This window comes from Pteropus medius, unplaced genomic scaffold (genome assembly GCF_902729225.1).
Source record: "Pteropus medius unplaced genomic scaffold, Ma_sr-lr_union100, whole genome shotgun sequence".
In the NCBI taxonomy this organism is placed as follows: domain Eukaryota; kingdom Metazoa; phylum Chordata; class Mammalia; order Chiroptera; family Pteropodidae; genus Pteropus; species Pteropus medius.
Window position 1 is genome coordinate 4,168,231 of NW_024347791.1, and position 27,430 is coordinate 4,195,660.

Below are 27,430 nucleotides of genomic sequence, written 5' to 3' on the forward strand. Positions count from 1 at the left end.
CTTCTTTTAAGTGGCGACTGACTGGCAGGGGTAGGTGGTCCACGAGGAGCGACAGAGTTTGGGAGCCTCTGCCTTTTAAAGGGGAGCAACCATCAATGCACATGGTTTTAATTTACCTAGCCCCGCTTCTTAACCCATTTCTCTTATGAGACTCGCCACTGAACGAGGAAACACAGCCAAGCGCTGTGAGAAGTGCTGTCCACACTCGGTTTTCAATTATGCCACAGGGAGCAGGGGTGTGTCAAATCCCCCCTCCCCCAACCAGTGATGGATGGTGCCTCTCTGGCTTTAACAGGAACCATGCTCACGAGGGCTGCTGTGTGCATGCCATCAAGTGTGGCTTTCGAAGAACATCTCGCACACTCGCTTCTGAGCCCAGCACCTTCTCATTTTGGTGTGGGTGATCCTTGAGTTTTTGGCAAATGTTTAGACTCAGTATTGCCCTAGGTCTTTCAGACCCAGCCTGTTGGAGCCTTGTTTCCTTCTCTGTCAGTCTTTCCTCTTCGTCTCATCTCTACTTCGTGGGTGAGAACCAAGCGCCTGTGTAGAGTCCAGTAACTTCAACTGGTCAGTAAGAACTTGACTCATCAAAATCAGCTTGGCATCACTGCTACTTTCGAATTTATAGGAACCCTTATTTTAACACAGCTTCTGGCACTGGCACACAGAGTCCAAATTATGACACATTACGAATGACTGGGTCTGACAAACTCAGTGCCGCCTTGTAGGGTGAATTCTGAAAATAACAATATGGTTAATTTCTGGTAAAGGCAGAGTTATTGTCTTTTTGTTGTCTCTTCTTTCTAATAATCCTATCCTGACCTAAATATTGACCCTCAAGTGTCATGTGATCTGTAGACCTAGAACTGTCATAGAGACCTAGAATTGGTTTGACAAATTTAAGAGACTCTCAGACTTGGAAAAGGATGTTAAAGGTGATCTAATCTAACCAGTGCAGTGAGGAGACAGACTGAGTCTGAATATTGTCTCTGCCATTTATTAGCCACTTAGAAAACTACTGTTTCTTCATCTGTAAAATGGGGCAAAGCGCTTACTTCGTAAGGTGCTTTTGAGAATTAAATGAATGTTGGTGCACAACATTCAGTAAAGGTTAGCTCGAAACCAGTTAGTAATGAGTGTGTCTTTCCCCAAACTCATCTCTTAGTGGAAATCATTAAAGCTGGTTTGGAACTGCAGATATGAGAGGGCTGTTCTTTTTCTCCCCCAGCTTTACTGAAGTATGATCGACAACTAAAAAGTGTATCGATTTAAGATATACAACATGATGTTTTGATATGTGTGTACATTGTGAAGTAATTATGAAAATCAAGCTAGTTAACATATCTCTCACCTTATATGGTTACTTTTGTGTGTGGTGAGATCACTTAAGATCTACTCTAGTCTACAGTACAGTATCATTAACTATAGTCAGCATGCTGCACATTAGATCTCTAGAATGTATTCATCCTGCATAACTGCAACTTTGTACCCTGACCGACATCTCCCCACGTCCCCCCTCCTCCCTGTCCCTGGTAACCACCATTCTAGTCTCTGCTTTTAAGAGTTTGACATTTTTAGAATCCACATAAAAGTGAGATCATGCAGTGTTTGTCTTTCTGCGTCTGGCTTATTTGACTTAGCATGTCTTTTAGGTTCGTCCTCTTGTCACGAATGACATTTCCTTCTTGTTTAAGGCTGAATAATATGTGTGTGTGTGTGTGTGTGTGTGTGTGTGTGTGTGTGTACTCTCAAGTCCCTGGGCCTCCTATCTTGGGAATATCCACCCAAAGTTCTAAGAAGTTAGCTTCCTTTGAGGTGAAGGGACAGATAAGTTGAGAAAGAAGTTTCTGAATCTGAGGGAATTCACATATTTTATATGGAATGTCTCACTCTACATGGACAGCATAAAATGTCACCATTGTGTCAGATATTTCTGGCACGCCTTCCGAAGATCAGCACTGTGCTGCCTGCAGCTTTACATCTCAAACTCATTGACACACCAAGCAACTGAGTTTTGCAGCTATTCATCGACTGAGATGCCAAGTGGTGGCCTTTCTCATATAGAAGGGCTGTATAGCTGGGGAAGCAGAGTTCATGAGAATGGAGCCAGTCTCTGCCAAGGGCTTAAGAGAGACCCAGAGGATAAAGAGTCACAGGCAGTGGGAGGAGGAGAGGGTTCCCTGTGTGCTGGAGCGGGGGTGTTGGAGAGGCTTCCAGCTGGAGCTTCAAAGGCGAGATCCTGCTATTGCTCATTTGATTAGACAAACCACTGAAGGAAGGAAGTCCCTGGGGGCCAAGCATTCCAATTGCCCATCAGATCTATCCTGCCAGAGTCAGGACATGCACAGCACATGACCAGCAGACCTCCCCATGGGACCCTCCCAGGGCCATCTGGGACAAAGTGTCCCCCACGTGCTGTCTCCTGCAGCTGGCCTAAAAGCATGTGTCTACTGCACAAACTACAGCCCCTGGCAGAGCAGACTGCTTTCTTTGTGGTCCTGATAGGAGATAAGGTCCCCAAAGATTAGAGTGGCCAATTCTGGAAACTTCCACTATTGTACCACAGCCCGGTGGCTCAGCTCCAGCTAATCTCCAAGTTTGGGTTTGTAATGAGCACCCTCAACATTCTAACACCCTCCTCCCCACCACACACCTGTGGGTCTCTGCACACTCAAGATGTGCCTGAGAGATGGTCCAGAGGCTGTGGAATTAGCATATGGGAAAGGGTCTGCCTTTCTTTCATCTGGGTGAGAAGTTTTTTTGGGGGCTGGGGGGAACTCTGAGAATGAAGAGAGAGGTCAGACAGGGTGTCTTGAATTCTCACGTTCTCGGAGTTCCTTTAGCCCTGCTCTAAAGGAGCCCTTGCTTACTCCATCTCGCTCTCTGGGTAGACGCTCTAATCCGCTAGAACAAAGCGCCCCAGGGACCTGTGCCAAAACTCTTGCAGGCTCGCCTCTCTCACCTCTCCCCCTTCCCTCCTACAAAGATTTTTTTGATACACCCTTTGCAGGACAGATGCAAGTCAAGAGCTACACTGCCACAGGACAAACTCACAAACTCAATCAAGCTAACCTCTTTTTAGTCCCTGAGGGAACAAGGTACAGATGGGGTGGGGGTAGTCCCCAAAGTGGGCAGGAATGATGCATGAGCCTGCTGCTCCACTGCTCTGTAATCTCTTTGTAGGCAAAGACTATCGTTTGGCTCTGGGTTGCCACTTTCTAGTTACATGACCTTGACAATGTGTATCTGTTTCATAGGGTTGTTGTGAGGATTGAGCCATGCAAAGGCTTAGCAGAATATAGCAAATGCTCAATAAATGTTACTTGTCCAGAATCTTCTAGTCATTATAAAAATATTATCTTTGTAGCTGGAAGCACAGTGCTAAGCACAGATAGAGTGAGTACGAGGGGAAAGGGAAGGTGGTGGGGGCAGGGGTTGGGTGGTCTACTCCTATACCCCGCATCTTCTCTGATTAGCAGACTGGTACCTGCAGACCAGCAGAATCCAGTGGCCTCCATGGATAGAAGGGCCATGACCAGTTCTATGGGTTATCTATTATTGGGCCGGTAGGAGGGATAAAAGGTAGGAGAGTTAATAAAAGGCATTAGAGATAGTGGATAATGATCAAAGTAAGATGGCAGGGAGATTTGGGGAGTCGTAAATAACACACAGGATTGAGAGGAATCCTGACACCTCAGCTAGAGAACCAGATCTGTATTTAATTAAATGCACGACTCTGAGCAAGTCACTTCCCCTTTGAGCCTCTGTCAGAAGTAAAATGAGAAATTTTATTTCTAAGGTCCAGCACTCTGACTCCATGGACCTGGGTGAGATGGACAGCATCCTGGGAGCAGGTGTGTGTGCTCTGAAGCTGATGGGTGAACAATGTTATTTGGCCTCTAAACACTCCCACCCTCCCCCAGTGGCTGGTCCAGCACCAGTGAGGGGAAATAGGACATTGTGCCCACGGGAAGGGCCTCTGACCACCCTGGTGTCCAAGCCCTGGAGGAAGGAGGGCAGCTAGACAAACTTAGGAACCACTGCCTCCCAATTCTCATCCTCACAGCTCTCTGCTGAGCACAGAATGTCTCAAAAGTGAAGGATTATTCCAGAACAAGCGGAAAATGTGCTTCCTAAACCTCTGCTTTTGTCTAATATACTTTGGCATTCACTCGCCAGCTGCCAGGGGTTGCACAGCGGGTTTTTGGGTTGTTTTGTGCTCTTATTGGTGCCCCCCTCTGCCTACTGTTCTCTCCCCATGGCCATCTGAAGACATAAGCTGGTCCCATGACCAAGCTTGGGCAGCCAAGGGCAACGGGCCAGGGCTGACTCTGGACGTTACATAATCAGAAGGCTGTGGACATTTCCAAAACTGAATCCAAAGCAACAGGTTCTCCAAACTTAGGATATCTAACCTCAGGCCTTAGGATGCAGGAAGAGTGAGGCCTGGAGGTCGGCCTCTGGGATGGATGGGTACCAGTGGGCTGTGTCACTCCCTGCACTCATTCCCCGCCTGGTGTCAAGGCTTGTCTCCTCTAGGGAGTCCAGGTCAATGGGGTCTCACCCCCATTTTCGCATTAGATGGACAAGCATTCACCAAGTCCTTGCTGCATGACAGGTCCTGCCTAATTGCTGGGGATGCAAATATGAGCGATGAGTAAGGGGGCTGGGAGTTCACTTGGACCTGAGTGCACCCATCTCAGACTTCTGATGAGTCAGGCACCCATGTCTTCTCTCCCCACCTGACTGTAGTCCCTAAATGCAGGAACCCTATTTCGGAGTGGCCTCCCCGGCTCTTAGCACACAGCACTGCACATAGGGAGGTACTCACGAAGGTGGGGTGATGGACCAGCTGCCAAATTATTCAGAGTGAAGCCCACACCCTCTGTGCTGAGGCAAACCTAAGTATTCCCTTCCGGCACCTAGAGCAGCTCCCGCTTAGAAGTAACACGGCCAGTGTCCCAGGGCACTTAGAACCCTGAAATGTCTGAGCCAGAGGGCTCTCAGGGGCACCAGGCCCAACCCCCACACTGTTAGATGGCAAAACCAAGGCCCAGGAAAGGGGGTGATTCCAATGTACGCAGCTCTTTAGGAGCAGGGCCAAGACCAGGAAGCAGGTTCTCTGGGTTTTGGATCTGATGCTCTTGTTTTCAAGCGGACTTCTCTGATGTGCTTCACAGTGGTAACATGCTCCAGACTATGTTTAGTATGTGAATGTGCTCAGTAAATGGTGCTAACTAGCAGAGATGCAAGATGACAATTAAAGCTGGGAAAACAGGCAACAAGGGTACAGTTCCTATCTCAGGGTGAGGTTTCTGTGATTAGCGCAAGTTCAGTGTAAAGATTCAAGGGCTAAGTTGCAACCTCAGTGGCTATACAAGACCTATAGGCATTGTGGAAACTCTAAAAGTCAGAGCTTGAAAGAGCCCACAAGACAACCTAGTCCAACTCCCTCGTTTTATATATGAGAAGACTGAGGCGAAGAGGGGCAGTGACTTGGCAAAGGTCTCAGAGCTACCAGGTAACAAGGTTGTCTACTGTCTGGTTCCAGAGCCCAGACTCTTAATAATTGCCTCTGAGGGACTCCACCTGTTCTGGCTATGGGATGAAGCAGCCACCATTCCCCCCACGCCCCTCCCATCCCTTGCTGCTGCCTCAGCAACATCCTCTCCAGCAGGGCGGAAGGGCTGGGGCTAGGGCTCAGACACTGAGCAAACACACACTTTGGTTCCAAACCACTGGCTAGGCCTCTTTGAGAAAAAAAAAAAAAAAACAGAAACCCTCCTGGAACCGGCTGCTGTCACTCACCTTCATCTGCTTGATGGTGTAGACCAACGTGCCAAAGGGCCCTTCCTTCACCAGCTTCTTCCCCACCACTCTGGCCCGGATCACTGCAGAAAAAGGCAAGACAGAGACAGGGAGGAGGTTAGGGAGGCCTGAATTACATCAGAAACCACATCTTGGAGTGGACATCCGGCCCCCAGGGTGCCTAGCATGGCTTTCTCACCTTTGAGCCAACTAGAATAGATAACTGTGTTTATCAGAGGAAGAATTCAGATGAGAGACACTGGGCGTGGGGAGGGAAGAAGGGGAGGCAGTCATCATTCTAGTTATTACTCCAAATATTCACAATTGCCAGCCCTGGAAATCTCTAAGCCGCATTCATCCCCCGCGGGTCTCTGGACTCTGTGGTTTCACCCTACTCTAAAATCTCCTTCACCTGTTAGAGCTTCTTGCTCTCCCTCCATTGCCCATGGTCTATCAGGCCTACTGTCTTTCTGCCAGAACTCCTTCCTGAGCCTCATTTGGTGCTCCTCCTTTGCGTGTATAAATTTACCATGTCCTGACACATCCGCAGAGTTATTATGCACCCCAGCCTCCCTTCATGCCCCAGTCAGTATTCTGATGGCAAAGGCTGTGGGACAGCCTCATTGAGGGTGTGGTGGAGGAGGGAGTGGTTGGGAGTGTGGCCCAGGAGCCAACTGAACTGTTCCAATCCCAGCTCGGCTGTTTACAGCTGCTATGACAGTGGGCAAGTAACTTTGTTTCTGCGCTCCAATTTCCTCTTGTAATAAAACCACGATAATAATGGCACCAACTACCTGAATTAAAAGAATTAGGCAAGATAATGCATGTGAAACTCTTGGCGCTGTGTCTTGGACATAGTGTACATTATATAAATGCTAATATCATCATTATTATCACCACTGCCAAAAATGGAATGGGCTGACCACAGAAGGACTGTTACCAGAAAAACAGCTCCCACGGTATACCTACCTACTCTGTGCAATAGTACATATCACTTATTTATTTTCACAATCACCTGACAAGGACAATATTAGCATCTGCATTATACAAAATGACAGAGAAGTGAAGCCACTTCCTCCTTGTGAGCCTCAAGTTTCTCATCTGTAAAGAGGGCATAACTTCACCTATGTCAGGGAATTGGAATAAGGATTAAACGAAAGAGCCTATGAAATTTCTCACTACAGTGTCTGGGAGAAAGGAGTTTCTTAGTAAATATTAGTTGACTATGAATATAAAAATAATTAGACCCAGTGTGATGAAGGCTCGGAGAGAGACATTGCTACATTGAGTGGGGACATAGAGAAGAGAGGGCTTGACTTTGAGATTACAGATAAGATGGAGTTATCTCTTTTTCACTTTTTGTGAAAAAGAAGCACTCAATAGCTATCTTCAGAGATTTATAAAACCAGAGGACAGAATTCAGAAATTGCATAGAAATCACATTCACTGGCTCAATCAAAGAAAAAGTCATCTACTAACAAGAAGCAGTAACAAAAGTGTGGGGAGGGGGAGCAGCCATAGGGGCAGAGAGTCTCCATCAAGGGGGTCTACATCCTGTCATGCTAAAACCTTGACCAGAATGGAATAGATTTTACCTTCTTATAGCACTTCACACACACACACACACACACACACCCTGCCCTTTCTGGTCGCTCTGTTATCCTTCCCCATTTCTGCATGTCCCACCATGTTTCCCAATTCATTGACTTTAACCTCATAAAAAATTCTTTACTAGGAACCAAATTCCCCAATCCCAACTGGATTCTGTCCTGTTCCTTCCCAAGTGAGCTTGGATCCTACTTTCCCAGTCAGACATGAAGTCAGGACTCATCTGAATTAACGGCCCCTCCAGACCTTCTTGCCAGGATGGCAAACACGGAGCTTACTGGCAAAGTTAGCAATTTTGCTGAGACAGCTCAAATTGGGAGGAGGAGAGGGGCTGTTTCCAAGTCTGCTGTAAAAACGAGAGGTTGGCAAGATCCCAGGCTGGGCTCCCTCAAGATTCTGCCTGCACCTCTGTGTCTAACTTCATAGCAGCATCCTCGGCAGGAAGCCATCCTCCCAGAGGCCCGGGGACTATTTCCTCTCCGTTAACTCCCATAGGCAGGTTGTAACAGCTTAACTGTTGGGCAGAACGCATATCTGCCAGGACTTTTCTATTGACTCTTCCTGAATTGATTTGGCTCCATCTTCTGCTGCTTTATTAACACAGAAGGTGAACAAGGGAATGAGTCTTTGCTTAGGGAGGAAAATAGCAAAAAGGTCCTTTAAATAGTAACATCTACCCTTTCCTGGCTCAAAAAAAATGGCTTGACTTCATTTAGACATCACATGTCATAAGCAGACCTGTCCCATAAACCTAGGTTCTTCTGGAAACCTATGCACATACAGCGAGCCAATTCCTTCCTTCCCCTGAAATGGCCTGAGCTTGGAACCTTTTCATCTGAGAATAGTTGTGTGAAAAGCGTGAGTGTTTGTAGACAGGAAGTCACATCTGAGTTTGAGTTCCACTATCACCATGTGGCCTCAGGCAAAACCCCATGTCCCTGTAGTTCTTTCCTCCTAAATCTCTTTGATTGTCTTGGCCTAGTGCCCCTCCCGTGGCTTACAAGTGATGTACTTATTACCAGTGGAGCAGAAACATGGCATAGGTGGCATTGAGAAGCCTGGGCTCTGGAGCCTGACTACCTGGGTTCAAATCCCAGCACTGGCACTGTGTGACCTTAGGGAAGTTACAAAATCTCCCTGTGCCTTCATTTCCTAATCTCTAAAATGAAAATGATGATTACAGTACCTCGTAAAGTCGCCCTGAGGGTTAATTAACAAGTACTGAGAACAGTGGCCCAGCCGGCCCCACGTGCCTTCTGTCACTGTTATTAATACTGCCACCACTACTGTGAGTTTTACCATTCGTCCCTCCTAGAGTATCTTTAGGTTTCTAACTTGCCCTATATGCTAAGGCCTAGGGGTTTGCCTTAGGATAGGAAGAAAAGCAAATTCATCAAAATACTCTGGCCTTGCAGAATTTCTGGGAGAGATGGGGGAGCACACGTGAGCTGGTCAGAACAGAAGTGCCTGGGGCACCTACTTCATCACGGACATCTGTCCCATCTCATTGCCCACGTGTAACCCAAGGGCAGGCTACCAGGACCAAACGGGATCCTGTGGACATGGTCCAGAAAGCCTGAGGCCGAGATGGCCCGGCATAGAGGCCACACCGGTATCTTCCTTGCAAAAAACAAAACTGCGCTAAAATTAAATAACATTCTGCTCTCCTAAATAGATTCACAAAGTCCTTCCAAAGTAAAATCACTGGCCAACCCCAAATCCGCCTATTTGGTCTTTGAATTAATATGTCTTTATTTGCTTCAGTTTCTCCTCTGCAATTCAAATGTGGGCTATTTTGTACTTTCCTTTTTGGCACTCAGGGGGCTCCTAAGGCATGTGCCGGCCTGGGGGCCACAGTGGACAGGGTGGGTATGGGCAGGTGGCGCTCCAAGTACAACAGGAGACAGTTTCCAAACTGGCAGCTGGCAGCATGTTGGGCCATTCCCGCCACCTTGATGTGGCGGCTAGAAGCCAGCTGTACAGATGGGCTGGCTGACACTGCTTCTCTTTATTCCTCTTCATGCTGGACAGTGGCCCACACTGTCTGCCCCATGCCCTCCAGCAGCCAAGCCAACATGGGTGTGAACTGGGTTGGTGTCTGAGAAATGGGGTTGGGTGCTGGTGAGGGTGACAACAAGAAATCGAAGTCCCCTTTCCTACCTCCACAGAGTGAGGTCTAGCAGGGAGACAGGGTTTAAAAGTCCATGGCTAGAGGGCTGATTGCCAAGGTACAGAGCACCAGGTGAAGAACAGGGAGGAGTACAGCCTGAATCTCAGTCTCGAAGCCTCCCATGCTCCTAAGAAGGGAATCTGGGCTTCTAGGGGCATTGTGCTCAAAAGGAAACAGAGTAAAGAGTATTTTAACTTAAAAGTAGGTAAGAAGAAACTGACAAGGTTATGTGTGCTTATGTCACTGGTCACATAGATTGGTAAATATTTGTGGGCCCTCTTAAACACATCATACACCTGAGGATTCAGATGTAAAGGTATATCGCTATAGGATTATCTTTCTTTAATAATTTTTGGGAGAGGGCTATTAAGAGCTTGCAAAAACAGAGAACAAGGCCATCTCTTCCAGAAAGATGATTGTGTGCTGCCTGCCCACACCTCCATCCATAGTAATGCAGCATGAGTTTTGAACAAAAACCAAGTCCAGTGGCAATCAGGATTCAGCTTCCAGCACAGCTTACTGGGGTGCCCATGTGTGCACATCTGCTGTTCATCTGCCTATTCAGAGAGGGACAAGACACTCGCAAGCTGGCCCCTGCCCCTCACCCTCTCTTTCCACCTCCCAGCCAGCCATCTTCAATCAAATCCAGACTTTTCTACTCTGAACTCATGGTTGGACTTTGGCTGCTTGTTGGATCAAGGATTCCTTAACTGAATTAATGTAAACCAACTTTAGCCTGGATTCTGCCCATCTTGGCAGAATCCAGGCTAAAGTTGAGAGCAGTGCAGATCTTCTCCATGATGTAGGAGTAGATTCAGCCATCTAGTGGGTGAGATACTCCCACTGCCCGCTTCTTGTCTCTCCAAAGGCCCTGTAGAATGATGTTGCTGGTTCAAAGTGTGGTTTTTAGGAAGACAGCCATGACAAATAAGGCACACCTGGACAGCAGGTAGAGTGAATTTCTCCCAAAGCTGAAGTCACCATTAGTGTCAACCTCGGGGAAAGGGGTGGTCCTTGTGACTGGTCCCCAGCAGGTAGGATCTAGGTAGGCAGAAAAGCCTGGACCATAGGCTCGCTTGTCTTTTTAGGCTTAGACTTGGAGGGAGGAGGAGTCTTTAGTGTTAGAATGATCCCCACTCCCGTGGAAGCACACCAGAAACAAAGAAGGAAGGGTGCCTGTAATCCAGCTTGTCTAATAATCGCTTGATGTTTATTTCCCAGTTGTCATCCTCACAGGATGGCAAGGGAATGGTCCTTTCTGAGGACAAAGTGCTCATGGCAAAGACAGTAAGAGACCCCACAGCAAGGCAGGCCCACAACCCATCTGGCTCAGCCCACTGAGTAGTCCCTGATCCCGTGCACCGTGCATTTCAGCCTGTCCGTGGAGGGCAGAGCTAGGCTCCCTTGCTCCTTCAGTGGCCCACCTGCTAATTAACCATCAGCTCCTTGCATTTCATTGCACCATATCAGGAAGTCTAGGGGAGAAGGAAGGAACTAGAACACGTTGGTAACAACAACTACCGCTTATTAAATCTCTCCTATGTACCAGACCGTGCGTACATGACATCTCACTCCATCCTCACAGTAACCCTATGAGGTGGCTATTATTGTCCCCATTTTCCAACTATGGAAAAGCATCAGGTACCCTGAGGGCAGTTTCGTATCCCAAGAGAAAAATGAGTGGGACCTTCAGGAAAGTGGACTCTCTAAAAACCTTTCCATGAAATTCATACTGATTGCAAAATAGTTCATAATTTTTTTTACCTCCCCACCCCCACTCTCAGCTCTGCTAAGCATCAGAGAGGAGGAATGGCCTCTAGGAGGAAGGAACCCCTGATAAGCCCCCAGTGGCCCCACATACCCTTGACTACCTCAATCTCTCTCTGTCTCTCACACACACACAACCCTCTGATTAGTAATAAGAATATACAAGTAATCATCATTAGAATATAAAAGAAGATCATCTGTTTAGCATACTATGCTCCCCACCAAGGCTTTCATAGAAGGAAAAATACAAAAAAAAAAACTTAGAAACCACAAAACCCAATGCTCTTAAGGTTTCTCACAACACTGGAGTCTGAGGTTAGCCTGATTAATTAGCTGAGACAATGTATATGTGAAACAGCACTTTGTAATGCTGACGCTAAACAGATGATATACACTGTCAGGCGGCTGCCTGTGATTTCTTGTAGATTCTGAAATGCGCCAATCAGGGGAAGATAGTAAAGGACCCGAGATGCAGCATTTCCTCATCCTCTAGATCTCTGGCATCCACTCCAATGATCCTTTTCAAGATCTTCCTCAGTTATCTGCTGCCTCTCTGGGGACACTTTGATCATGTCCGTGTTTAAGAAAAGAACCTTTGGAACTAAGGGTGAAGAACAGAAACCTGAGGGGCCTGTCCGACTGGATCCTTCTGGTCCCCAGCATGTGTGTCACCACAACCCTAAACCTCAGAGTCTCTCTACAAAAACTCAGAAGTTGAAAGTTCAGATTTTTTAAAAGCCCTAGAGAAGTGGCCATGATACACTAGAATGAACAGGCCCGGAGCACATGGGACCTGGATGAAGTCCCTGTCCTGTCACTGTGTGACCTTGGGCAAGTCAATTCCTATCCCAGTTTATAAATTGGGGTGATGTTAACCAGCCCTGAAGAGTTCTTGGGATGACCTAAGCCCCCTCTCCCCCCCACTCCTCCAACACAGTTCTCATCAAGATCAACCATAATATCCACAGCGCCGCATAGGGTCAGCGATATGTCTGTCACCCTCCTCTTACTTACATCCAGCCTGTGGCTTTCCTACCGTTCATACAACTGGCAGCTCCCACATTTTTGCAACCTGCAACCCAGATCTCCCATGACCTTAACTTATATATCCAAGAGACTACATCTCCTCCACGTTCCCACCTAGAAGTTTAATAAGGCATCTCAAATTGAACCCATCCCAAACTGAGCTCCTGAGAAAGGCCCTCCCCCACACCTGGACCCCCATTGCCTTCCCCACCTGAAGAAATTGGTAGCTGCTCCGGTCCGGCATCCCAGCCTCCTCATACTCCTCCATCATCCCAAACACACCTCAGGGCCTTCGCCACTGCAGTCCCTTGCTGGAACATTCTTCCTTCAGTAGCCACGTGGCTCCCTCCCTTACCTGTTTCAAATATCACCTGGTCTGGGGCTTTCCCTGATCCCCCTCTCCCCAGATTCCCTCCATCTCCTGGCTGGCCTTAGTGTAGCGCTCCATGGCACTCACCACCATCTGACATATTACACATCCACTCGTTTGTCCATGGATTGGCTCTCCCCACTAGAATGTAAGCCTCGCAAGAGGGCAGGCTCTTTGTTTTACTGACTGCTGTAGCCTGAGCAACCAGAAGACATATGTATTTGCTGAATATGAAGCTAAAAGTGCCACACACAAAGGGTGATTTAAAAAAAAGAGAGAGACCGAAAATAACTCCCTGGGTAACTCTGGCAAATGATCAAGTCTTCCTGAGCCTTATTGAGCATTATCCCCTCCTGAGCCTTCCTAATCAGGAGGGGATAATGGCAGTTCTCGGTTCACAGGGTCAGATAAACATCTGTTCAGCAATCGTTTCTTGAGCATTGTGCTAGGCTCACAGGAACACAGAGATAAATGAGGACCGGAGGAACTCAGGAGCCAGAGTTTAGAAAGACAGGCAGGGAGACAGGTGAGTGACATTCAAGGATGGCGCACACGGAATTGTGAGCAAGAACAAAGGGCCAGATGGCACAAAGAGGAATGAAGCCTGCCCAAGGGGGAGGGGTGTCACGAGCTTCCTGGAGGTGACAGTGGATCTGGGCCTTAGTCCATCCTGGAGAAGAGACTCAGTTTGCTTTATCTGAATCCAGAGGAAGCAGAGGCCGGGACCAGACCTGGGGGAGGGGCTAAGGCAAGCAGCTGGGAATGAGGCAGAGTCCGCCAGGCTCTGAGCAAAGCCAGGGCAGACCCCGCCTTTCCAGGAAGATGGTCAGAGAGAACATGAGGGGTACCGGGGAGGGCAGCCTGTGTGAGGAAAGAATGCTCTTTAGAGAAGTCTCACAAATAGGCTCTTCCTACATCTCACCCTAGTCCCCTGAGGGCATTTCTCTCCTGTCAGTTTCAAAGGCCCTTTTTGTTGATGTCAAAGCCACAGCCAGACAGTTAAGATGCACTTCCAATCAAGATAGGGAGTCTCCAGTTCAAAGCCTGTCCTGACGAACTCTTTCCACTAAGTAAAAATATTAATCTTGGTTTTATTTAAGCAGGTTTTTTTGGCAAGAAATGAACCCCTGCGGCTAAAAATAAACCCAAATATACACACACTCAGAAAAATCTGGAGAGCTGCAAATCATTTCAACCCAAGTTTCCATCTCAGGGAAAGCTATTAAAACCGGGAGGATATTAAAACCACTTTCTGCACAGAGACTCCTATTTCTCAGTGCCTGCCTTGTGTTCTGGGGTCCCCCAGGCAAAGCTGTCCTGGGGATGCCCTGTGCGGGGCCTCCTGGCAAAGAGGGAAGAGGGGCTCCTAGTCCCCGCTCCCCACACTTCGTAAGCACCCTGGGTTTCTGCTTGAATAGCCCAGGAAACATGCAGGGGCCCTGCTGACATCTGTTGTATATGAAAATGAAACGAAGGGGCCCAGAGAGGGGAGCAAAGGGAGCACAGGCCCAGAAAGGTCAAGTCGCCTGGAACCCTGAGATTACCCAAAAGGAACACAAGCAAAATATCTCACCTCTGCTTTCATGTTTTAAGTGGTGATTTCGATTTTAAACTATTACAAGATAAAATTTAAGAGTCACCACCTAGGCATATGCCTAGACTTGAGATTAATGCATTTCATTTCTAATCTAACTGCTTTTAAAGTCATCCACCCTCGATTTCTTCCCGTGGCCACAGCCAACAGGGGAGGAAGAGATGGATGAAAGGCCTCAGGACTGCCTGCTTCCTGGATTCAGGGCTGACATACCTGGGGAGCAAGAACAGTCTTAGAAAGGAGATGGTATTTCTGTGATCTGGTTTCTAAGAGGCCAGTAAGGCGACTGCCCAAAGTGTCCACAAGTGTGATTGGAATCGCTAAGGCTTTGGCTCTGCAAAGGGCAGGGGCGGGAGGGAAGTTAACACCAGGAGCACAGACAGTGGGAAAGGTTGTCTTCCTCTCACAGACCCCATCATCCTCCCAGAAACACATGGGAACAACAGCCCTACCCACATCCCCACCCAAACCTCCCTTGGTTTCATGGCATCTAGAGGATTATTCTGAAATGCTCAGCAATGTTTTGGATACCTTCTCCATGTCACGTCCTACCACGCCAAAACCTCCAGCGCCCCCACTACGCTGACTTGTCTTGTGATGGCCCTTGTCTCAGTGAGGATGACTTGTTCTCCAGGCATATGCCCACATGTCTATCTTCCTGGGAGACCCACCCAGCTGAAATGCCACCTCCTCCGGGAAGCCTTCTGCCTGCTGCAGGCCACACTAGTCCCTCCTGCCTTCTGCTCAGCTTCCTTTATTCATGCACATTTTCTTTTGCTTAATGATCAGTTCCTTGGCACTCACTGGCCTGAGTGACTAGGTGGAAGGGACTGTGTCTAAGATTCCAGCACCTGGCACAGTGCCTAGAATGTGGCAGGGGTTTAGAAACGTTTGCTGAAGGAAGGAAGGAAAGGAAGGAAGGAAGGAAGGAAAGGAAGGAAGGAAGGAAGGAAGGAAGGAGGGAAGGAGGGAAGGGAGGGAGGGAGGGAAGGAGAAAGGAAGCTACAGGAGGAAATCGAAGGTAATACGATAAAGGAAGACAGAGACAGTTTCACGTTTAGGCTCTTGGAGTCTTAGTTCCTAAGAGAAGAAGAGAGAGGCAGGTAACAGTGTGGTCTGAGAAGCTGAAATGGGACCCCAACCCCCAAATACTAGAGAGTCGCATCCAAAGAGAGGAGAGTCATAGGGCGCTGTTACAGGAGGCCCCAGTTAACGTGTCCCTTTGGAAGGACGGTACCCAGACTCCACCCACAGAGGAGAAACCCAAGGCGCAGCATTGTAAAGGAGGCCAGTGGTATCCAAGCATCATGGATACTTGGAAGAATTATGTCACTCACTCATTCACTATTCATTCAGAAGCATTCAAGTGACTACATGCCTCAGATCTTATGCTATCTATGTCTTGGAGATTGAGCTGTCAGCAGGCAGTCAAGGTCCCTACCTTCAAGAAGCTTATTTCTACCTTGTGAGACAAGAAGACAGACAGGTGGTTATAGTCCAGAGAGTCACAGGAGCATGCAGTAGACACATCCAGCCAAGCTTGGCACTTTCTGTGCTCTGGGCGTTAATATTCCCATCCTGGCCACTCATTGCAGAGCAAAAGCTTCAGTGATTCCAATCACACTTGGTGGACACTTTGGGCAGTCGCCTTACTGGTCTCTTAGAACCCAGATCACAGGAACACCATCTCCTTTCTAAAAGTCCTCACTCCCCAGGTAAGTCAGTCCTGAATCCAGCCCGGCTGGTGCCATGGCCATGTGGTGCTGGGAAAAGACGTCCTGCCAAAGCCAGGATCTGAGAAATCTCCACAGCTCAGCCAAATGAAAGAGAACGAAACAGCCTTCAGGTAGAGGAGGGCGCAGAGGCAAAGGCCTGGAGGTTGGAGAGGCTACCCCCGCCCCCATTAGAGTGACAGAAAGCACAGTGTGTGACAAGGGGCAGAGGATGGTGGAAGCCAAGAGGTAGGGAAGGGTGCCCAGCTTTGTAAGTCGGTCTTGCTCTAACACGTGACAGTGTCATTTCTCAGGTGAGTTTCCACTCTCTGAGGGCAGTGATGAAGATATCACTTTGTCCCTGTCCACAGCCTTTAGGATCACATGTGCCCAAATGGGTAGGTCTCCAAAGCCTCAAGAAAACCCTAGAAACAAATCCAGGCTTTGCCTGCCCCACTTTGCATCAGGCCCACTTCACTGCATGTCCCGTTTCTGATTTTCAAGGTTAAGGTTTAACGAATGCCTGTCCCCCACACACTGGCCCCCGCCACACACATGCTCTCTCCTCTCAGGCCCCTTAACCTTTTTAGAGTGGTTTTGCCTTGGGTGTTTGGCTGGCTCATCTCCAGTGTGTCCCAGAGTCCAGGGTGCACGCCAACCTCTAGAAAGTTCTATCCCACCCAGGCTTCAGAGATGCCGACCTGCTCATAGTCATGCAGGCACACAGGCGACGGATGCTCAGAACAACCCCCTCCCCGAGTGCTCCAGCCCTCCCCAGGGGCCCATGGGAAACTTCATCCCACACAAGAAGCCACCAGAATAGCAGCCTGGTCTTCAACCATGGCCCCTTTGAAGCAGTGCCCAGAAAAATACCGGGCCGACGAATGGTTCTCAGAACTCCGAGCTTTCAGGTCAGGTCATTTTGTGAGACCAGAACAGCTGGCAACATCTCAGGAGCTGTCTATAGTATTTTATTTTTCTGCTAATTGGGGTTTTGTTTGCTAAAAGAGCAGAGGGACTCCAGGCCAGGCCGAGGGGCCAGACCACAGTTAAGCCCAGGGACCTCCCCCATTGGCATGCTAGACCTGCGATGCATCTTTGCAGACAGACAGTGAATCTGGTCCCAGAATGCTCTGGGATGGGCAAGAGACTTTGTTGTGTTTTGAACAAGCAGCATCGTCCTCTCTCTGCTCTGTCTGGGGATTATACGGAGCAGATGCCAAGAAGCCCCTGGAACGTTTAGATCTCACTCTTTGGGTAGCTTTTAAAATAGTCAAGGTTTCTCCCTCCTCTCTTTAACTTCCTAACTTTGGCCGGAAAGATTGTGGATACAGCTCGGAGGGTCTCACTGAAAACAGGTGCTCCCCTGCCCAGGCTCACTCAGAACCCCCCACCAGCTCACAACCAGGCACTCAAGGAGTGGGCACTCAGGCAGAAACAAGTATGAGGATAAACAAGGCCAGATATAGATCTTCAAGCCTCAAGACAGTTATCAGGGATAGCTAACGCTGAGGGTGTGGAGGAATGTCTGAAGATAAGATCCAAGTGCCTTTTAAGGAGGCCAACCACTGTTTTAAAATAATAAATAAGTAAAGAATGCTAACTGCTGCCCTCTTTGGTCAAAGTGGGTAATGGCAGAATTGGAAAGCCAATCCAGGGCAATTCTGAATTGTTCCTGACTGAGGTGTGATGGGGAGATGGTGTCAGTGATAAAGAAGGAAAAGACCACCTACCCCTTGAACACCTTCTTCACACAGTCCGCAGTGCCTGAGCCTCTTGTTCATTCAATAACTATTTTTTGAGTGGCTACTACATACCAGGCACTGTGTGGGGTGGCGGACATACAGTGAACAAAACAGACACACCTTACATATAGTATATCTAATCCTTAAAACTACCTTGCCGGATATGGAGCATTACTTCCATTGAGTAGATAAAGAAAAGAAGACTGGGAGGTAGATAAGAAACTTGCCAGAGGCCACACAGTTGGGAATTAAATCCACACATGCCTGGGAACAAAGCTCATCTTCTTTCTTCCACTGGACATTTCACAAATCTGAAACAATCTGCCAATAAGTCAAATGCATCGGAAATGCAGAGAAAAGGAAAATCCCAAAGGCAGAATTATCAGAGAGGGATAATGAAGTGGGGTTAACTCCCAGAACTGAGAAGTCCAGTAATCAGCCTTAAAGCTCCATGGTTTCGGGGCAGAGATCACAGGTCTCAGGACCAAGGAGAGTGGCAAGGGGGAAATAAGTAAACTTTTCTGGACACCTGATGGGCAGCCCTGGTCCAACTCTGCGCAGGGCCTTTGTACATGCCATTCTCGTCGCATGGAACTCTCTGCTGCTCCCCTTTACCTAGAACTCCTATTCTTCCTTCACATTTCAATTCAAAGGGCGCTTCCTCAGAGGGAGCCTTCCCTGACTACCTGCCCCCCATCAGACTAGAACAGGACTACTGTTATATATTCTCATAGTCCCGTTTGTATGTATATCTTTGTACGTTCATTTAAATACTATCTTATCACACACACGCAAAATTGTTCTGGGATCATGTCTTGTTTTGCTCACCATTCTATCTACAACATCTCACACAGTGCCTGGAACATAGTAGGTGCTCAGTAAATAGTTGCTGGGTGAAAGAAAAAATCTTTTCCAACTTGGCATCTATTGATGGCTTCCTGAGAGTCTCCCAGTCTATCTTCCTCTACTGTACAGCTGTTTCAGCTGATACATCTAGCTGCAACTTTCCAAGGCCAATGCCACTGCCATGAGCTGACCAGAAAAAATGTGTGGGGTTTTGCTCATGGAAAGAAAGGAGGGGAATATTCTGGGCAGTGGGAACAGCACGAGCAAGGGCACAGTGGTCACATTTAGCCTGGAGTGTCAGAAGTCACATGGTTGAGGGACCAGGAAGACTCTGGCTGGAGAGAAGCAGAGAAGGCCCATTAGCTCATTTTAACCCAAGCAAACGTCAGGCTCTCTGGTGATAGAATCTTGAATGGGGGACTTCTCGGGACTGTCCCACAATCTGGATCTATACGCAATGGCACTGCTTCTCTGCCCAGGAACTTCAGCCCCTGAGACCCCCACCTAGACCTGTCCTGATAACCTTACACAGGCTGTGTTCAGTCTCATGCATGTCTCGAATAGACTTCTGAACCCAGCCCACCAACTCTTCCAAGCAGGGCTAGACACACAAGTTCTTTAAGCCTCAGTTTCCTCATTCTAAAGAAAGGTGAATAGCATATTTGTAAGGATGGAAAATAATAAAGATAGAAACCACCTGACACAATTTTCCCAAAATAACCCCAAACCCCCTCTTCCCCACGCCCCCAATCCCCTGCCCAGTCACTTCCCAAAACACAGGCTGGTTCCCTCCCAACAGAGTTGTTTGTGGACCAAATGGGACCACTGAGTGTTAGGAACATGGATAACCCTGCAGGCCATTCCCATATCTCATGTGGTTCCCTATCCAGCTGCCAGGAGGCCCCCTGCACCAGACCAGACCTGAGGAGTCATGTTTTCTGGTCCTGTAGACCACCCAGAGAGCACCTCTCCCAACAGAGTATCTGTCTGGCAGTCTCTTAAGGAGGGCTGGCCCTATCTATACACAGTCCACGTGCTTGACCACAGCCAGCCCTGTGTGGATGCTGGACACTGTCTAGGCCAATTCCCACGCCACAGAGCATCCACAGCTTGAGCAACTTCCCCCCATCACCTCAGCCATATATCTGAAGGCCAGCAGAGCTTCAAAGAGTGACCGCATGTGGCCCAGACCTTCTTACTCCACCTGTCCAGGGGAAGCTCATAGTGAAAGGTGGGCTGAGATTGGCCCTGAAACGCATCCAGCCAGTGCTTGTGGACGTTTCCGACTGGAATAACTCAGAGCAACCAGGGACACGTTTTCCTTGATGTGCTGATGCTCTCGGAGAATAAGTAACGAGAGTATCAGAGATGGACACATTTGGCTAGACACTGCCACAGAAAGCAGGAGAATGATCACTGGGGGCAGCGCCCAAATTTCTCTATTGACAAGAATACTGTTGTCATTGATTATAATGCTAATTATGATACTATCAATAATATCAAGTACTATCATCTATCAAGCACTTACTATGCAAATTTGGTGCTTAATGCTTTACATGGATTATCCCATTTGAGCCTCACTAGGGCCCTACCAAGTAAGTGCTGTCATTAGCCCCATCTTCGAGAAAGTGAGGCTTCAGAGACTTTCTAAGTGACTTTTCCAAGATCATCTAACTAGGAAGTGGTGGACGCAGCATGACAGTCCAGGCAGCCTGACCCTGGAGCTGCTGCTTTCCACCACTGGGTCATACCTCCCTCCCAGAAGCACATTTTGACTTCACTGCAGTGAGACGGGCACATTCCTTAGGCCACAGAGTCTAGGTTGGGTGGAATCTTCACGGTCACTCAATGTAACTTCCTCTGAATTTCTTCTACAGTCCCATGCCAGGGTTAATCTGGCAAGTATGCAAGTATCTCTGACCTAGGTCAGCCTGTTCCATGTTGAGTCATTTTGTGACTGTACTGAAATTCTTTATACTGCCTTCTGTGGCCTTCCCCCAACTGGCTGACATCTTAGGCTTACACAAAACAAGATAGTTGAAGACCATGGTCATGTTTCCTAAACTGTCTCCAGAATAAATATTTTCATAGATTTTGGTGGCCCTCCCCCACCTGTGAACATGGTTCCAAGTCCCCTCATCGTCTCTGTCTCATTTGCGGCCTCTAGCGCTCTAATTGTATTGGTGGGGAATGAATGCTGATTTCCCAGGAGTTGCTGCTCAGTGCACAAAGCTGAGAGAGCCTTCAACTGCCCCATTCTTTACTTACCCCAGTCTCAGACTCCACCACCATCCATCAAAAATCTCTAGTGTTTTCAAGACAGATTCTGTCTCTCAGCTTTGACATAATTTCATAAATAACTCTACCTACTCTACTAAATGACTGGACTTATTTTGGGTGTGGAAGTAAAGGAACTGGGGGCAGGTGGAGAGGAAGTATTATTACATAGAAAGTATTGATCAGTAGGAAGAACCCTGGGGCCACGAATTGGGAGCTGGATTCTCTTTTCGGTTCTCCCATTCATTTGCTATGTGAATTTGACAAATCACTTCTCCCTAGTTTTTCTTATTGTGAAAAATGAAGAGATTGGACTGGATGTGGTATAGGGTCCCTTAGACCTAAGGGTCTAAGGTGATTTTACCATCACTTTATATTCCTACTTCATGCATTTCCCTGGGTTCTACATTCTCTTTCGGTAATGGTCCAGGATGCTATGCTCTCCCTGTTCACTGGGTCTACACTGACATCTCTGAAAAGCTGATCAAACTTGAGTAAGTAATTAGGATGCTTCAGGTGCCTCCTCTAGCCTTTTCTTAAAGGTCTTTCTTGGCTGCTCGGTATACAAAGTTGATGATTTGAAGTTGCTAACCTGGGGACAGCAGCAAGTACGGAATTGGCTCCCAAGTCACCATGCCACCTGGTCCATCAACTCCGCAATCTGTTTTCTTTATAAGCCACTATCTCTTTTTTTCCCTTTGCATAAACACCCTATTCTTCAGGCTGGCAGTCCATCAAAGAGTTGGTTTCCAAAAATGAAAGCAAGCGTGGGATAATTTCAGTTTTTAAAGTACATTATGGAAACACTGGTAGGGTCAGGTGGATCTTGACATTCATGCCAGGTGAGGTCTTCTGCTCTGCATGTCCCCGTATCTACCTGCAGAAGAATTCTAAAGAGCATGGAGAAAAGGGCTTCTGCATTTAATCTCCTAGTTGTATATGAATCCAAGGTAATAAAAATGCTTCCAGGACAGTATCTCCGGGGGAATATGCTCTAATGACATCACATGTACCAAGTGGGGATATGCCATATCCTTGAAGATAAAATTCAGCCACCCTTGTCCTGATGATTTATTTTAACAGTAGCTATGACAGGGATCTGACAGAGTTATAGATTCTCCAGCCTACTCTCATATTCTAACTTTAAACAACTCATCTCTCCTCTGGGTCCCTCCAATTCTCCTGTAGAGTGGGATAGGGACCCACCCTTCCTATCCTCTCAGGATGGCTTATTTCAAACGCTCCTTGAGCTCCTCAGAGAAAACTGTTCTTAAAACAAGAAGGACTTTTTTTTCTCTTCTACCCAACCTCAGGCCCCAAACCCCCCTGAAAGGCATACATTAAGGCATAAAGGCCAAGCTGCCACCTTGATCCCAACTTCAACCTCAGTCCAACCTCAGTCAAGCTGCATTCCAGCCTAGGAGATTTCTATTTTTGAAACAGAAGAAATATTCAATATTCTTCACTCTGTCAATATTTTTACCTTCCTCTCCCTCCTTCTCCCTCCTGCCCCCATGACCCTGGTCGAAAAAAAAAAATTTTTTTTTAAGTCCAAACAAAAACAAAACCAGGTCTAGGCCGAGGCCAGCAGATCGTGATGTTCTTGGCAGATTTTGCTACGTGCCAGCAAAGACTGTCAGCAAGATCTACAGGAAACACCTTGCAGAATCCATTGGGAGAAGCAGAGGCTGCGGGGAAGTGCAAGGCAGATACACTCTGGGTCCGTGTGACTGGCTCTTGAGGTCGGGGTACAGGAAATGGCTGCGGGACTCCAGGCCTCGGGAGGGCGAGCGCACAGCTGTGTGGGGGCCCTGCAGATCTCTCTGGTGTTTTCCACCAGGAATTCCTTTCATTGCATATCTGTTCCCAACTGCCTGTGCATGATCTGTGCTGAGGGGACCCAATAAGAACTGTCAAAGGCATAAAGGTCAAAGACCCTTCCCAACAATCTTCTGTGCCAGGCTTTAGCAAAGCCACATTTTCTGCGAAAGAGGGACACAGTGCAGTGATCAAGAATGTGAGGACTTAGGCACCAAAGAACCTGGGGTTGAATCCCCACTCCAACTTCTACAAGCTGTAGACTCTCAGGCAACTCATTTAACCCCTCTTAGCCTTGAAAATGGAGGTGCCGAGTCTTCCCTGCCTCAAAAGGCGGTCTTGAGAACAAAGCGAGACACTGGACAGAAGGAACTTAGCTCGGTGCCCGGCTAAGTATCCTCTCAATACACAGTGGTGATGATGACTATTTCACAAGAGGTCCCCTTGCCCAGGGCAGGGAAGAGGGTAGAGGGCAGCAGGAGAAAAAAATGAAGCAGTTCCAAGAAAACAGGAAATAAAAAAAGCAAAGTCCTTGCTGGGACCCATATGGGGCATTGCAAGCTCACAGCCCGGCTGCCAACCCTCCCCTTGTGAAGTGTCGGCCGCCCCACTTACTCTTGTTCAGGGCATTGCAATTTCAGGTCAGGTCGAAGTGAGGGACATTAACTGGTATGAGTCCAAGTGGAGCGAACACCCAGAGCAGTGCAACAGAGAGAGGAAGCACTGCTAGACATGCTCATGAATAATTAAGCCCTTCAAGGTCACATCTTGGTCCCTTTCTACCCAGGGACAAGGGGGAGTTTGAATGAGCCCAAAATGACCCATCGGAGTATGTAGGTCCACCCCCCCCACCCCCGCCCAATCTTTCCTTGCGGAAAAGCCATGGGTGTGGGAAGCCAGCGCTGATGTGCAAAGTGAGGACTGAGAGCCATGGAGTTGGCAGGGCTGCCCGGGCCAGGGTCAGCAGCCAGAGCCCAGCATTGTTCTGGCCGGAGGAGGGAACAGCCAGAAGCCAGCATTTGGTGGGGGGGCCATGGCAGAGTGAAGGCCAGATGCAGTCTAATTAGGGTCTGATGGAAACCAGGGCCGTTTTTCACAAAACGGGAGGTGGGCAGCCTGCTAAGGAGGGGAATGCTGGCTAGTTGGAGCGTCTAGCACCCATCTGTCCCCAGGTCAAGCAGCACGCCTACCCATGGGTGCAAATGAAATGCCGAGGGCACCTCCCCACCCCCCACCTCTTGGCCTCTGCTCTAATGAAGTGCCATTTCGGAGCCAGATAGGCAAAGGGCACATGTTTCTTGCTCCGTCTGCCGTTTCGTAATAATTATGGGTATTCTATCAGCACTACCAGAAACAGTGAGCTGGGGCGATTTGAACCACCAGGCACGATCAGGAAAGGAAGATTCAGATCAAAGAAGGTACCAGTTTTAATGTTTAACTCAACTCATGCCTCTCTGGCTTGGGACCGAAGTCAGCAGTGGTGGAGGGGCCTGCCGAGTTGAATTTAGTGGTTCCTTTTTTACCGCTGCCCCCTCTTCTTCAGTGGTAGCATACTCTGGCAGGCAGAAAGGGTGCCAGTTTCAGCTGGTCCCTTGTACCAAGTTCAAGTCCACTATAAGGAGCAAGCCAGTAGTCTCCTTTCATCCATAAGGGTATCTCTGGGGCGATGAGGGCGTAAGGACTGATTTACCTCAGAGACCCTTGTTTTTGTCCTTCCCTTCCCCATCATGGGAACCCCCAATAAGATAGAAGAGTGTGAGTTTCCTTACGTGGCTGTCTCCCCCCGGCTTGGCCAGCGGACTCAGCCTCAGTACCACTCTCCTCTGCTGACCCCAGCACTGAATCTGGGAAGGCTCAATGCAGTGTGCTGATGAGCCAAACGCATGGAAACAATGCACACAGGAGGGCAACATGCTCTGTCTCCCAGGGCCAGCCTGGCAGTAGGTAGACAAGAATTCCCGGCTGAGTCAGGAAACCTTGGTTCCAGCCACCTGGACCACTAACTCATGGGGTAGCCTTGGGCAAGTCACTTCCCATCCCTGGGCCTGTCCTGTTTCCCCCACTAGGAAGCAAGGAGATTGACTGAAGGCCCTTGAAAGTCTACACATCCGTATGGCCCTGGCTGGGGATTAGAAAGCTCATCTTGTTGGAGAGGGAAGCTTCTTTGACCTTCCTGGGTGCTCACCACTCGGCAGTTGGCTGGATTGCTGACCTCCTTCTGAGGTTAACCCAACAGCCGACAGATGGCAGAATCTCCCAGAGCCTTCTGTCTCTTAAAGATCTGCTGCTTCACATCAACATAAAAGAATGCTGTCCTGAGAGGCCGTCTGCTCCTAAGTGGCCCTGGAAGAACATTCCTTCTTGAGTTTCTCCCAATCTAGGCTGGAGCATAGAAGCTAAGTTGGAATCCAGCATTGCTACTCACTAGCTGGGTAAACTGAGGCCAAGATACTTCACCTGTCTGAGCCTCAACTTCCTCATCCATCAAAAGGCATTTGTTCATGAAAGAGATCTCTACACTCTTGGTGCTAAATAATGATGGAAGAGGCAGACAAAACAGTAAACAAATACCCCATGTGATGTCAGGGGATAGAGAATGGTAGTGCTGTGTGGTGGTTTTTAAAGATTAGGTAGGCAGAGAAGGTGACGTTCAAGTTTAAAACCTTCCTGATGAAAAGGAGCCAGCCAATGAAAATCTGGGGATAAGTGTTCCAGGGAGAGGGGACAGCAGGTTCAAAGGCTACGAGACAGGACAGACTTGGAGCCTGGAGCATTCGAGGAACAGCTAGAAGTCTAATGTGGCTGTAGCAAGGTGGGGGGTGGGGGGAGGAGGGAGACAGAGGCCAGATCCCACAGAGCCTTCTAGAATTTATTAAGTTGGGAGCCACAGGAAGCCTTAGAGGAGGGCATTGCCAAGGTCTGAATGACATTTGGGAAAGGTCGCTCTGGCTGCTTTTTTGGAGAATGGATGGGAGCGGGGCTAGAGCAAAAGCAAGGGCATTAGTGATAGTCATAACCATTCCTTCCCTGCCTACCTCCCAGGGTCACTGTAAGGTTCCCATGAGATTCATGCTGACACCTAGAAAAGCCCAGAGGCACGGGAGGAGGCATGTGTCCTCGCATGTTTTAAAACCACTTTTACAAGTAGGAGCTTGCAGGGTCTGGCACCACCTATTTGGAACTGTGTCCCTGTATGGATTTCAAGGAAACGGGGTTGGGTGGCAGGTTCTGCCCTGCCTGAGCTATGCAGCTGTCCAGGCCCAGATGAATTCACATACTTAAACCTGGAGCTTTGCTCTCGGCCATGCCTGGCTTTGCCTGGCTTTGCTTTTGCTGCTGGTGCCGGACAGGGGTAAGCTAACACCCAGCAATTTGGAGAAGCTGACACTCCATGCAGACTCACTTGCTGGATTCCTGGTCTCACTTTTCAGGACTGGGAAGGAAAGAACAGGAGAGCTGGAGATTTGTGCAATTAGGGATATTTTTTTATTTCAGAGTAGCCCCTTGTAACAATCGTGATCAGCCCCAAGGGAACACAACCTAGGGCTCAGAGCAGCAGGACTTGAAGGTATCATGGCTTCCAGCTCTCTGCCTTCTGCTGGAGTTTGGGGGCACTGGCCTGGAAGCCAGAGGTCTGGGTTCAAATTCCATCTCTGACTCTGGATTTCTCAAGTGGAATTAGGAGAGGGACAGCAGCGGCAGCCTCAGGTCCGTGGCGGGGACCAGTGGGAGAACAGATGTGAAAAGGCCTGGCTGGGTTGCTGCCATCACCCGCTCATTCACAAGCCTTTCAGGGTGACTAGCTTTGGGCTGAATAGTGGACACTCTGGTGCTCCGTAAATGTTTGGGAAATCTGAAGATGCACCATGAATTGTATCCCAACTAAAATGTAAGATGCTGGGAAGTTCACAGAAGAGAATAATTAGCAGGATGACATACATCTGGGTCCCCAACTGCCGCCCCCACCACAGATACCAAAATCCTGATGCTCAAGTACTTTATATAAATGGCATAGTATTTGCATGGAACCTGTGCACATCCTCCCATCTAGTTTAATTCATCTCTAGATTACTTATAATACCTAATACAATGTAAATGCTATGTAAATAGTTGACATGCTGGACCGCTTAGGGAATAATGACAAGAAAAAAAGTGTGCCCATGTTCAGGACAGTCACAGCCATCGTAGGCCTAAGTACATAGTTCACATCAGCAAAAACATAACTTTATTTTTCCCAAATATTTTCGTCCAGGGTTGGTTGAATCTGTGGGTGCAGAACCCGTGGATACGGAGGGCCCACTGTACTGGGCATTCATTTTTTTAAAAAAGTAAGCATTAACTTCTCAGGACCTCAGTTGCCTATCATCTGTACAGTAGCGTCACTGAAATCTCCTAAGGCCTCACAGCTGGAATTTGGCAATACAAGATGAGGTATCTGTTCTTCTACTTCAGCTCCTGGCCCACACACTACCTGTTATGCTTTCTGGGGCTTTCTCCATGCTTTTTATTTTCTTGTGTTATTTCTTTTTTACACATAGAATACAACTTTACTTGAGAAAATTTGGGAGGGAAAAAAGAGGTAAACAAAAAAAACTATACGATAACTTTTTAAAATAACTCTCCCACTACTCAGTTATAACTATGCTTCATATTCAAGTTACCTTCAAGACTTTTTCCCATGCTCAGGTA

General features: G+C 48.1%; 2 protein-coding genes across 3 annotated transcripts in view; one reads left to right on the forward strand and one right to left on the reverse strand.

Moving 5' to 3' along the window:
* Positions 1–27,430, forward strand: part of SYN3 (synapsin III) — a 409,605-nt gene that overhangs the window by 147,554 nt on the left and 234,621 nt on the right. The gene's annotated exons all lie outside the window — the stretch shown is intronic.
* Positions 1–27,430, reverse strand: part of TIMP3 (TIMP metallopeptidase inhibitor 3) — a 56,004-nt gene that overhangs the window by 7,275 nt on the left and 21,299 nt on the right. Inside the window, exon 2 of the mRNA XM_039877854.1 lies at positions 5,809–5,891. Within this exon, the coding sequence (XP_039733788.1) occupies positions 5,809–5,891 (83 nt within the window). The remainder of the gene's footprint in view (positions 1–5,808; positions 5,892–27,430) is intronic.